Source organism: Conger conger, chromosome 6 (genome assembly GCF_963514075.1).
Source record: "Conger conger chromosome 6, fConCon1.1, whole genome shotgun sequence".
Lineage (NCBI taxonomy): Eukaryota > Metazoa > Chordata > Actinopteri > Anguilliformes > Congridae > Conger > Conger conger.
This window is the reverse complement of record NC_083765.1, coordinates 1,634,933-1,648,600: the sequence shown is the minus strand read 5'-3', so window position 1 is coordinate 1,648,600 and position 13,668 is coordinate 1,634,933. Positions and strand designations below refer to the sequence as shown.

The following is a 13,668-nucleotide window of genomic DNA, read 5'->3' as shown; positions in this document are numbered from 1 at the left end:
TACGCAACCCATAGCCCTGTTGTTCGAGGTTACCATGGGAAAAACAAGAACATTTGGTACAACATACAGCAAGGAGTGGCCCAGCAGCTATAACCTTATTGGGCACTTGAAACTGAAACTACAGGCAAGGGCCACATTAGGTTAGCTTTGGCTGCCGGGTTGCTATTTGCTCTATGTTGTACCAAATTTCCTTGTTGTTTTTCCCACCAAGAGCAAGCAGTAACATCGAACAACAGCTCTATGGGTCGTAAAACACTGTAGTTATGCTTGAAGAGCAGGTACGTACTTTCAGGAGTTATAAGAGTAATCTGTTCACTGCATATATATTTTACAAAAAATGTACTTGCCACAGAACTTCAAAATAAAAAAGAAAACAAAATATTCAACTGCTTGTTTTAAGTATGGGCATAAACATGCAGGACTTACAATGCAAAACTTAAAATAGATCTGTTCATTGCATTTCTATTTGACAAACTATTCATCTGCAACAACTTGCAAATGAACAGTGTCTGACAGTTAAAGGCCCAAAGATGAGAAATCTGTGCACTCCATTTACATTTTACCAAAAATTGTACTTGTCACACAACTTCACAAAAAAAAAAATTCAACTGCTGTTTAATGAGCCCTGCAAGTGTGTGTGTGTGTGTGTGTGTGTGTGTGTGAGTGTGTGTGAGTGTGTGTGTGTGTGTGTGTTGAGTGCACTGTTTGGTGCAGACACACCCTGCTGCTCCTCTACATGTGAAGTTCCAGAAAAAACTGGAAAATATAGTTCTTTGAATTGAATTGAGAGCAGGCATAAACATGTAGGAGTTACAATAGATATCTGTTCATTGCATTTCTATTTGACAAAAAAAAATCTCAAAAACAAAATATTCAGCTGCAACAACTTGCAAATGAATAGTGTCTGACAGTTAAAGTCCCAAAGATGAGTACAATTTTTGGTAAAATATAAATGCAGTGAACAGATTACTTGCCATACAACTTCACGAAACAAAATATTCAACTGCTGTTTTAATGAGAGCCCCGCAAGTGTGTGTGTGTGTGTGCAGGTGTGTGTGTGTGTGTGTGTGCAGGTGTGTGTGTGTGTGTGTCTGTGTGTGTGTGCAGGTGTGTGTGTGTGCGTGTGTGTGTGTGCAGGTGTGTGTGTGTGTGTGTGTGTGTGTGCAGGTGTGTGTGTGTGGGTGTGTGTGTGTGTGAGAATGTGAGTGTGTGCGTACGTGTGTGTGTGTGTGAGAATGTGAGTGTGCGCGCATGTGTGTGTGTGTGTGAGAATGTGAGTGTGTGCGTACGTGTGTGTGTGTGTGAGAATGTGAGTGTGCGCGCATGTGTGTGTGTGTGTGTGTGCAGGTGTGTGTGTGTGTGTGTGCAGGTGTGTGTGTGTGCGTGTGTGTGTGCGTGTGTGTGTGTGTGCAGGTGTGTGTTTGTGTGTGTGTGTGTGCAGGTGTGTGTGTGTGTGTGTGTGTGTGTGTGTGGGTGTGTGTGTGTGTGTGCAGGTGTGTGTGTGTGTGTGTGTGTGAGAATGTGAGTGTGTGCGTACGTGTGTGTGTGTGTGAGAATGTGAGTGTGCGCGCATGTGTGTGTGTGTGTGTGAGAATGTGAGTGTGTGCGCACGTGTGTGTGTGCGTGTGAGAATGTGAGTGTGTGCGCGTGTGTGTGTGTGTGTGAGAATGTGAGTGTGTGCGCGTGTGTGTGTGAGAATGTGAGTGTGTGCGCATGTGTGTGTGTGTATGTGCGCATGTGTGTGTGTGTGTATGTGTGCACATGTGTGTGTGAGAATGTGAGTGTGTGTGCATGTGTGTGTGTGTGTGTGTGAGAATGTGAGTGTGTGCACATGTGTGTGTGTGTGAGAATGTGAGTGTGTGCACGCATGTGTGTGTGTGTATGTGTGCACGTGTGTGTGTGTGTGTGTGTGTGTGTGCGTGAGAGAGAATGAGTGTGTGCGCGTGTGTGTGTGTGTGTGAGAATGTCAGTGTGTGCGCATGTGTGTGTGTGTGTGCATGTGTGTGTGTGTGTGTATGTGTGCACGGGTGTGTGTGTGTGTGTGAGAATGTGAGTGTGTGCACGCATGTGTGTGTGTGTATGTGTGTGTGCATGTGTGTGTGTGTGAATGTGAGTGTGTGCGCGCGTGTGTGTGTGTATGTGTGTGTGCAGGTGTGTGTGTGTGTGTGTGTGTGTGTGCAGGTGTGTGTGTGTGTATGTGTGTGTGCAGGTGTGTGTGCTTGTATCCTCCACTGCCAGAACCTGCAGGTTCTTTCTGTATAATATACGCCGTATCCGTCATCTCCTGACTGAGAAAGCCACCCAGCTCCTAGTCCAGGCGCTCGTCATTTCCTGCCTGGATTACTGCAACTCCCTCCTAACCGGTCTCCCAGCGTGTGCCATCAAGCCCCTCCAGCTGGTCCAGAATGCTGCAGCCCGCCTGATCACCAGCCCAGGTCGGCTCATGTCACCCCGCTTCTCATTGGCCTCCACTGGCTTCCTATTGCCGCACGCATCCGTTTCAAGGCCCTAGTGTTGGCATTTCAGGCTGCTAAGGGGACTGCCCCACCTTACATACAATCCCTGATCACTCCCTACTCCCCAGCTAGACCACTCCGGTCTGCCAGCTCTGGTCGCCTTACGGTTCCCTCTCTACGTGCACCTGGCGGTCGAGCTGCACGTTCACGCCTGTTTTCCGTTCTGGTTCCCCAGTGGTGGAATGACTTGCCTACCACTGTCAGAACAGCAGAATCCCTCCCCCTATTTCGACGCAGACTCAAAACCCACCTTTTCAAACTCTACCTTAGTCCTCCCTCCTGATTTCCCCTGCCCCTCCTTTCTGATATCCCTATCCTTGTCTAACCCCCCCCAAAAAAGAAAAAAAAATGCACTTATGATGACAACTATGTTTAGAACAGCATTTCATGTGTATTTTGCTAGTTTCTGGATGTGATGCTTTGACTTATGGTAGAACCTATGCACTTGTAAATCGCTTTGGATTAAAAGCGTCTGCCAAATGACTAAAATGTAAATGTATGTTGAGTGCACTGTAAAGTGCTTTGAATTGAATTGAGAGCAGACATAAATATGTCGGAGTTACAATAGATATCTGTTCGTTGCATTTCTATTTGACCAAAAAAAAAAATCTCAAACAAAATTCAGCTGCAACAACTTGCAAATGAACAGTGGCTGACAGTTAAAGGCCCAAGGGTGACAGCATATTGGAACTACCCTAAATGTCTCTCTGGAACCAACCTATTTGCAGAAATTATAGCAAGAAAAACAGTCCTTTAAAACTTGCTTCTCGTCCTGCATGGCCTCATACACAAAGTTTGTTCTTCGGCACCTGGATTTTGTTTGAAAGGCGGTGGCTGTCAATTCCCATCAAGACCTTCTGGAGAAACTCGAAGGTGTACCTTAAATCAGATGGGTAGCTGAGGTTTAGTACGCAGATGACCCCAAACAACAGAGCAGTGGCACTGGCGACATCTTCAGGGTCCTTGAGTACGGCGACACCCTCAACTATGATCCCTACATCTTCTGGTGGATCAGCGGCATTGGCCCCCTCATGTTTGATTACATCGAGCCCCATGGTGGCCTTCTCCATCTGGCTCTGGGCATCTTGAAAGTTCACGTCCTTTACCACAGACCAAAAATAGAAATTGAATTGATGACTTGTCAAACAAAGGCAAATGAAAATAGCTGCTTACAATCATTTCTGTTTTTAGATACTTTGAATTCAGTGAATTAAGCTCACATCCCCCACTGCTGTGTTCTTGGACTTTGACTCTCTCTTTGACGCTCTACAACATCCCTCTAACATATGTTTTCTTTTAACTCAAAAGGTCCTGGTTAACCAAAGATTAAAACCTAATCCTCATTTCTACACAGGTTAAGCTCTCTTGGTGACACACAGTCACATCACAAACACAGTTTGCAAAGGGTTTATGTATGGTCAGTGACAGTGTTCAGCTGGAACCTTACCTGCATATTACAGGACTGAGCAAAACATGACAAGCACAGAAGCATGAACAAGGAAATGTCCATGGGTACCAAAATAATAGGTAGCCATACTCACTCATACCCATATCTATCTTGCCACTAGACAAACCACTGCTACTTTCGCTAGTAATGCAATAATGATTTTGAATATTCTTTTACACTTACCAGGTATTCCTTTACAAGTTTCTCAGGGTCTTCATTTAAGTACACAACCAGTGTTTTCAGGTTGCAGGCCCTCAACAAACCAATGGTATGATTCTGAAATATAGGGAAATATGACTGTACACTACTTTATTTACACTTTAAGCATCTCAAATTGGATCACAGGTTTTCAAAGTGGGAGGCTCAAATCAACTTCTCAATAACCTGGTCAATGGCAGCCATGATCTCCTTGATCTTACGTCCTGCTTCTCCTCCCTTCCTATGGCACAGTGCAGACAGCCGGGAGCAGATGATGTCAAGTTCTGCCATAAACTTGGACTTCAGTTGCACAGTGGTAATGCGTGTGAATTCTTCACATATCTTGAAAGTTATGAGGAGGGGAGACAGAAACGTACAACTTACAATACAACTCAGCATATGGGAATACACAAATAACTACAATTAGCAGTGATGAACCCATGCCAGTCTGCCAATCAGTAGGGGGTCTGATGGTCCAGTTCCCAGAGGCGTTGCCAGGAAACGGTCTGTAGTTACTCAATAAGTCTCCTTGGTTGGAATAGTTCTCCATCCATCACTTCTAGTCACTATTCTGTCAGTAATTGCTCTGTGCAACAGTCGCAATTGTGCCGTCTTCTAATTCAGTCTACTTCAGCTAAGGCAGGTTTCTTAGGGCAGTTTGCGGTTAGTGACCAGATAGGCGCTTGTTTGCACATTAAACATATTTTGCTGACAAGATCTGAGACAGGAAACCCACATCAGCATCACAATGAGGTCAGGATACCTGTGACTAAAGGATAAAGAGAGCAGTAGCATAAAGGAAAGAGTGATCTTTATTACAATAACAGCAGTAGCATAAAGGAAAGAGTGATCGTTATTACATTACATTACATTATTGGAATTTGGGAGACGCTCTTATCCAGAGCAACGTACAGTTGATTAGACTAAGCAGGACACAATTCTCCGCTGGAGAAATGCAGGGTTAAGGGCCTTGCTCAAGGGCCCAACGGCTGTGCGGATCTTATTGTGGCTACACTGGGATTAGTACCACCCACCTTGTGTGTCCCAGTCATTTACCTTAACCACTACACTACAGGCCGCCCTTATTACAATAACAGAGTCTACTGTTCAGACTGCTGTACGCCACTCCTGGTGCTGGTCTTCTGGTGCTCTGAGGGTCCTTCACTTCCTCTGACTGAAGAGGAAATTCTGTGTGTGTGTGTGTGTGTGTGTGTCTGTGTTGTGTTGTGTTTGGGTGGGGTCTAATGCAGCTGTTTAGAATAAGGAAGTCCAGACTGCAGACGGCTTCAGCCAGTGAAACCTTCATTTCAGAGCAACATGAGGACCGCTGTTATACTGTTGTATACCTGTTGGAGTGCAGGTAGGACCCTGTTATACTGTTATATACCTGTTGGAGTGCAGGTAGGACTCTTAAAGTGTTATGTGCCTGTTGGATTGCAGGTACAACACTGTTATGCTGTTATATACTCATTGGATTGCAGGAAGGTCCCAGTTGTACTGCTCCATAATGTCTGGAACAAACACACGTTTTTCTTGATTTGGCTCTGTACTCCAACATTTTAGATTTGTAGTGCCTGCTTTTATTAAAGGATATTTTTATGCATTTTGCTTGTACATTGTCCCCCTGTTTGGGACATATATGAATGTTACATCAACAAAAGTAGTGATGTTTAGCACTTTGTCACACATGCAATGACTGCTTGAAGTCTGTGATCCATTGACATAACCAAGTGCTGAGAAAAGTCTCTGGCTCTGCCAGGCCTGAACTGCAGCCATCTTCAGCTCTTGCTTGTTTCAGGGGCTGCATGTCTTGAGTTTTCTCTTCAGCATGTAACATGCATGTTCAGGTGGATTCAGATCAGGTCAATGACTTGGCCAGTTTTCTTTTGTGTGAAATGGTTGCTTTGGTTGGTTTAGCAGTATGTTTGTGTATGTTCTTGCAAGAACGTTTTCATATTCTTATTGTAAATTTCACTCCTCTTTTTTGTGCCACTTTGCCCTTTGTTAGATTGAAGGTGAGTCTGTTATACTGTATATCTCGTAGAGTGCAGGTAGATGTGTTCATATCTGCAATTTGTTTCTTGTATTTTCAAATATGCACAACATTTCCATAACAACAGAACCATCTGCTGACAAAACAAACCGCTTTGCTCCTTAGGTTACAGGTTGCCCCAGTCATGTTCCTTAGCCACTAGGCTACAGACTGCCCCAGTCATGTACCTTAGCCACTAGGCTACAGACTGCCCCAGTCATGTACCTTAGCCACTAGACTACGGGCTGCCCCAGTCATGTTCCTTAGCCACTAGTCTACAGGCTGCCCCAGTCATGTACCTTAGCCACTAGGCTACAGGCTGCCCCAGTCATGTACCTTAGCCACTAGGCTACAGGCTGCACCAGTCATGTACCTTAGCCACTAGGCTACAGGCTGCCCCAGTCATGTACCTTAGCCACTAGGCTACAGGCTGTCCCAGTCATGTACCTTAGCCACTAGGCTACAGGCTGCCCCAGTCATGTACCTTAGCCACTAGACTACGGGCTGCCCCAGTCATGTTCCTTAGCCACTAGTCTACAGGCTGCCCCAGTCATGTACCTTAGCCACTAGGCTACAGGCTGCCCCAGTCATGTACCTTAGCCACTAGGCTACAGGCTGTCCCAGTCATGTACCTTAGCCACTAGGCTACAGGCTGCACCAGTCATGTACCTTAGCCACTAGGCTACAGGCTGCCCCAGTCATGTACCTTAGCCACTAGGCTACAGGCTGTCCCAGTCATGTACCTTAGCCACTAGGCTACAGGCTGCCCGAGTCATATGCTTCTCATTCACCCATTCAAACACACTCACACACACTCACACACATACACACGCACCAACGCCGATTGGCTGCCATGCAAGGCACCTGCCAGGATCAGTGAGCCGTCAGGGGCCGATGATGAAGGCTGAAGTGTGAACTTCCCCCTATGTGTTCTCTAGTCTCCTGGGAATTCTCTCCCACATTTTTCACAGTGTCCTCCTGTGCTTTGAGTTTTTTTTTTTTTCCTGTGTTTTTGTTTCTTTATATTTTTGCTGCAGTATCTCAGGAATGTTTACTGCTTCTCGTGAGTGTGAGTCTCTGCACTTGGGTCCTGACACTGAGTCGCCGTGACGCTTCCTCTCTCTTCAGGTGTGTGTGTCTCTGCCCAGTCAACCCTCCTGAACAGCATTGTGGGAGAAACGGTCACATTCCCAACTGCAGTGAAGGAATTTGGCTTCATATGGAAAGGTGACCTTGAGATTGCGATAGTGACCCATAGCGTCTACCATGTGACCAACTCCAGCTATGGGAAGCGACTGCAGTGGGACAGCAGCTCTGGGCTCTTCTCCATCACAGGCCTGAGGAGACAAGACGCCGGGGACTACAGGGTGCTGGAAAGGCATAGAGTCTCCAAACACTACCAGCTGGCAGTGTGGGGTGGGTGCGTCCATCTGTGAGTCTGCTGTGTGCTGTGAGTGTGTGTGTGTGTGTGTGTGTGTGTGTGTGAGTGTGTGTGTGTGTGTGTGAGTGAGTGTGTGAGAGTGCTGTGAGTGTGTGTGTGTGTGTGTGTGTGTGTGTGTGTGTGTGCTGTGAGTGTGTGTGAGTGTGTGTGTGCTGTGAGTGTGTGTGAGTGTGTGTGTGTGCTGTGAGTGTGTGTGTGAGAGTGTGAGTCTGCTGTGTGCTGTGAGTGTGTGTGTGTGTGTGTGTGTGTGTGTGTGTGTGTGTGAGTGTGTGTGTGTGTGTGAGTGTGAGTGTGTGTGTGTGTGTGTGTGTGTGTGTGTGTGTGTGTGTGAGTGAGTGAGTGTGTGAGAGTGTGAGTGTGCAGTGCTGACACAGTGGTGTGTCCTTCTGTGATAGTATGACTGCTGCTTAGATTACGAATCCCCTTATCGGAAAATAACAGAGTACAGAACCGTACTTGTATTACCTTTCTCCTTACATTTGCTTTGGCTAAAATCACAATGACCTGGCATGGGCCTGTAGGACAGAGGCCTGTCGCCTTTGTGCTCATGGTGACTCCGCAGACACAGCAGGGGATTCACGGGCCAGAGGAGCCAGGCTGGGGGGCATGAGAGGGGTGGGCATGTCTCTGTGCGGGAGTGATCATTGCCCTCGCTTTGCCCAGATCGTTTCAGTCCATCTGTCTCTGGGGCGACACTGGCTCTGGGGCGACATGGCTCAGGCAGTAAGAACAGTTGTCTGGCAGTTGGAGGGTTGCTGGTTCGATCCCACCCTGGGTGTGTCGAAGTGTCCCTGAACAAGACACCTATCCTCCAAATGCTCCTGACGAGCTGGTTGGTGCCCTGCATGGCAGCCAATCGCCATTGGTGTGTGAGTGTATGCGTGAATGGATGAATGAGCAGCATCAATTGTACAGCACTTGGATGAAGGTGCTATATAAATGCTGACCATTTACCATCTCTGGCTGTGTGTCCACATCAGCTGTAACAGTTCATGCTGTAACCTCTGGGAACCTGGGAGTCACAGAATGAGCCTGGTTCCTGCAGAAACTCTTCCATCAGTCCACTTGACTACATATGAGACAGGAGCACTTTGGTTCAGGATGGTTCCAGATAGATAGCATTGGTTGCTACCACTAAAGTTCCTTACATAGACACAGTCATTCAGAGTAAAATGTGTCTCACATGCTGATGATGTCTCTCCATCTGGAAGTTTGATGTTCAGTCAGTCTTTTCAGTCCCTCTAACTCACTGGACACGACCTGCTCAGCCGTGCTGTTAGAGGCAGGTTGGGAATGAGCGAGTTCTTCTGCATGAAGTCACTGAAGAGCTTGCCTGGGAAGGTCGGCCCAGTGTCCGAGACATGGGTGTCTGGCAGACCGTATGTAGCGATCACTGATCAGGACTTTGCCTTGTTCTCTTGGTCCTGGTCCATGTTAGGCCACTATACATATGACTTGGCAAAGGTTTTCCATCTGGGAGACACCCGGGTCATACTCTGCCCCCATGACCTTTCAAAGAGCACACAGAGGAAACGATAACTAGACCTTCCATGTCCAACTGTGAATATTCCTTCTCAGCTACAGTCTATGTGTATGATGCAGATCCAATGGGTTCCTCTGACCTCCATCAGATGAGACCGTACTGCCCCGATGCAGAATCATGAGGCGTCACATGACCGAATGATGGATGATTGTAGCAACACTTTCACTTCCTTGAAAGCCTTCTGTTGAGCCATGCCACATTTCCGCTGAGTGTCCCTGAGAAGCAGACTATACAGTTGCATCAGCACTGTAAATATGTCTGGCAGAAACTTTCCATGGCAGTTTTCCAGATCTGGAAATAACCAGAGCAGCCACACAGCACAGGGCATGGTCAGCTAGGCATGGCGTCTGGTGAAGCAGAAAAGTTAGTAGCCTAAAAGTGCAAGAACATATACTGTGCATCTCTCCAAAAACAAGACTCTAATCATAGGTGCAAAACCAACAACAAAAACCACTGAAAGAAAATCACTCCTGTTTCAGATCTTCCAACTCTAGCAATTGTGACAGGTAGTCCACCACCAGGCTCCTGACTTGTGCCGGATGTTGAACCTGTAGGGCTGGAGGGCCTCGTACTACGATGTCACCCTGGAAGTTGTATCCTTCATTAGGTGACCTATGGTCAGTATCCAGATTGAATCTTCTCAATAACGAGCAGTACCTGATCCTGTCAAGGGCCCATTTCATTGCTAACCCCTCTTTTGTTGAGTACTGCTGTTCCCAGGTCAAGCACAGCACTGGCTGTTTGTGTCCTCTGTGCCCTTGAGCCATCACTGCACCTAGGCCCATTTAGGAGGCATCAAACTGTCCAAGAAAAGGTTTGTTAATGTTGAGGCTAATCAGAACTGGGTTTCAGTTGCTGGAAAAGCTCTTTCACAGGAATCTGTCCACGGACCTGGGTTCTGGCCAGCCTTACCTGTGAGGGGAGTAACAATGGTGGTAAAGCGGGCACCATCCCACGAGCCCGAGGAAGGATAGTACCTGCTGCTTTTGTCCCTGAGCCTCAGACTGTTTCTGATGGCCTCCACCATGTCAACCTGCGGGTATGTGTGTCCACCTCTCTCTCAGAAGCCAAGGGTTTGGGTTTCTTGCAGTGCCCACACGCATTAAGGATCAACCCTGCCTTCACTGGCCAAGGACATCTTTGTAGTGCTCTAAATGTCCCTCCCAGGTGGTACTGTAGACCAGGACAAGCAGGTAGCAGCACATTCCGTGCAGCCACTCAGCACTCTGTCCATCAACCATTGGACCACCACCGACTGGAAAGTCTGGCTCCACTTCTTCCTCAGCCAGAACCAGAACCATGAGTGATACACCCCTGAGTGGTGACTGCTTCCTTCACCACATTGTTTGTGGTGATCCAAAGTTGTTGTCCATTCTGTAGTGTCCACTCCCTGGGGAATTGAGGGAGTACGGATGGGGATGGGCACTCACTATTAGGACCGGAATGCCTTTACTGGTGGTGGCTAACTTATCTAAAATCTAACATCTGGGTCAATTTGAGGATTCAACCCTGAAATTGAGGGCATGTGAGCAATGTTACCGGCCAGTTTTGAAGGTCATATATTACAGTTATTTAGCTGACACTTTTATCCAAAGTGACAGTTCCCTAGAGTAAGCAGTGTGGAGCTAAGGGCCTTGCTCAGGGGCCCAACAGCTGGACTGTCGTTATAGTGGCCACCCTGTGGCTTGAACCAACAACCTTCCAGGTCCCATTCAAGCATATTTGCAACTAGCTCACACACAGAGAGTGGAATTAGGGGCCAGTGTTAATAGCCAGGGTTGAAGGCTCACAAACAGAGTAGAGTTAGAATAGCCAGTGTTGAAGACTCTCCCTGTTGCTGTATCTCTGCACAGACCCAGTACCCAGTGTTAATAGCCAGTGTTGAAGGCACACAGAGAGTGGAGTAAGGGGCCAGTGTTAATAGCCAGTGTTGAAGGCTCTCCCTGTTGCTGTATCTCTGCACAGACCCAGTACCCAGTGTTAATAGCCAGTGTTGAAGGCTCTCCCTGTTGCTGTATCTCTGCACAGACCCAGTACCCAGTGTTGATAGCCAGTGTTGAAGGCTCTCCCTGTTGCTGTATCTCTGCACAGACCCAGTACCCAGACCTCAGGTGTCCAGCAGGAGCAGGGTGAAACCCAGCTGCAGTGTGCTGTGCTCTGTGGAGAATGGGAGAGAGCTCACCCTGTCCTGGCACAGAGAGGGGCGGATACTGTCCTACACCAGCAGCCCCAATCTCAGCACCCCCCTGTCCCTCCGTCTGGAAATAGAAGGGAACAGCGCCCCCTACAGCTGCGTGGCTGAAAACCCAGCAAGGAAGGAGATATTCCTAGTCAAACCTGAAGAGTACTGCTATGGTGAGAAACTGCAAAACTTTGGTATTTAACTGCATTTATCTGTACTGTGAAAACTTATGTCATCGGGTGATTACAAACAGCCTGATTTATTCCCAATGCTGAACATGTGTGTTTGTGTCACTCTGTGTGTGCGTGTTTAATAGCTTTTAGTTCCATATTTCAAATGTAGCGGAAACATTACACATTCAGTTTCAATTCAAATTATTAACAAATTATTATTTTATTATTTTACAGGAAGCAAAGAAAAGGAATATTAATTTGTTCAAATAAATGGCAGTCGACATTTTTCTCTTCAAACTCAAACAATTACTGTATAAACTGAAAACATTTTTCGAGATTTAACTTCACTTTAAATTACTGAACTTATATTTAGTTGCATTATCATTGTTTTTGATAACTGCTGCGCATCTGCGTTGCATTGAATTAACCAACTTCTGGCGCCTAGAAACAGGTATTTCAGCCCAGGATGAATAAACTACATTCCACAGTTCCTGTGAATTTTTGGGTTTTGCTTCAGAAACTGCATTTTTAATGTCACCCCACACGTTTTCAACAAGGTTGAGGTTGGAGGATTGAGCTAGCCACTCCATTACCTCAATCCTTTTTGTCTGGAACCAAGATGTTGCTCACCTACTTGTGTAAGGTGAGCAAGATCGCTGTCTTGTTGAAACATCCATTTCAGGGGCATTTCCTCTTCGGCATACGGCAACATAATCTCTTCAAGTATTTTGATGTATTCAAACTTATCCATGATCCCTGGTATGTGATCTGACATACTGTTGAAGACCTCTAGACCTGAAAAGAACAATTTTACTCTCATCAGTCCACAGAATGTTACGCTATTTCTCTTTGGGCCAATCGTTGTGTTCCTTGGCAAATTTGTACAATTCTGCCCATGCCATTTTTTCAACAATGGTGCCTTACGGGGGCTTCTTCCTGATAGTTTAGCTTTGATCAAACATCCTCTGACTGTAACAGCACTAACAGGAAATTGTAGATCATCTTTGATCTTTCTGGAGCTGATGAATGGCTGAATATTTGCCATTCTGACTATTCTTTGACTTATTCTGCATCATTTTAGCTGAGCATCCTATAATTTGCAGCACTTCATATTATGTTTTCCCCTCTCCAAACAACCTTTTAATCAATTGACGTTGTTCCCCCGAACAATGTTTGGAATGACCCATTTTACTTAGCAATTCAGAAGGAAATATATTTTATAACAATGTGTGAAACATTTGCTTCCCCTCTTCCTTAAAATGGGACAATTAATGACACCTGTTTTTTCACAGAATGAATGAATTCTCTAATTTAATTCCACACTGCTATTATTTTGAACATGGCCCTTACAGTGAATGAGTCAATTACTCAGAACAAGCAGCGTGCATTTCATGAAAGTTGGGTCTGTTGTTTTTATATTACACTACTACATCTACAAGTAAAGCATTTTCCATGCAGAAGTATCACTAATACTAATAACAATGGTTCATCAGGTTACTGATGTTGTACGGCTATTTTTAACACAACTGTATGTGTGTGAGTGTGTGTGTGTGTTGTGGTGCCCCGCTGGTAGAGGAGAGAGAGAGAGAGAGAAATGTGTGAACAAAAATTATTTTATTCTTGGTTAGTGTCTTCAAGGCACATTTCAATTGTCCAGAACAAAAAATGGGTTCCTTTTCGGAAAAAAATTTAACGGCCAACAGCGACAGCGTTCGTCCGTCTTTGTCTGTGGCGGGGCCACTCAGTCTCCGTGTCTCTCCGGCCTCGGTAGTCCTCTTTCCCAGCCTAGTCGCCCTCCGTAGGGGATTCAGTCTAGGAGTTAGAGAGGGAGATGTTAGCTGGCTCACAGCAGGAGAGATACTCTCACGTGCCCCGGACTTCAGTTTCGGTCGCTGGGTTTCCTCCCGGAATTCCTCCACGTTTCTCTTAGTGGGAGTTCGTTCGTCTCTTGGCTGAAATGGCTTAAGTCCGCACTGTGTCTCTCTGCCTCCGTCGTCAGCCCCGCTCTGCTCCGCAGCCCCGCTTTTTGTAGGGCGCAGCTCCCTCCCTCTCATTCGGTTCAGCTGTGCCTCTTTAAAGAGAGATTATTAGTTCTTACATTCCGCACGCGCCTCGCCCCGGTGGTGCTGGCCTTGG

The 13,668-nt window shown here is 46.4% G+C and overlaps 1 protein-coding gene across 1 annotated transcript in view; it reads left to right on the top strand.

Annotated features, from left to right (window-relative positions):
• Nucleotides 1–263: 263 nt before the first annotated feature.
• LOC133130430 (HEPACAM family member 2-like) overlaps nucleotides 264–13,668 on the top strand; it is a 15,106-nt gene continuing 1,701 nt past the window's right edge. Inside the window, exons 1-5 of the mRNA XM_061245024.1 lie at nucleotides 264–278; nucleotides 3,449–3,607; nucleotides 5,526–5,562; nucleotides 7,322–7,609; nucleotides 11,269–11,532. Of these exons, the coding sequence (XP_061101008.1) occupies nucleotides 264–278; nucleotides 3,449–3,607; nucleotides 5,526–5,562; nucleotides 7,322–7,609; nucleotides 11,269–11,532 (763 nt within the window). The remainder of the gene's footprint in view (nucleotides 279–3,448; nucleotides 3,608–5,525; nucleotides 5,563–7,321; nucleotides 7,610–11,268; nucleotides 11,533–13,668) is intronic.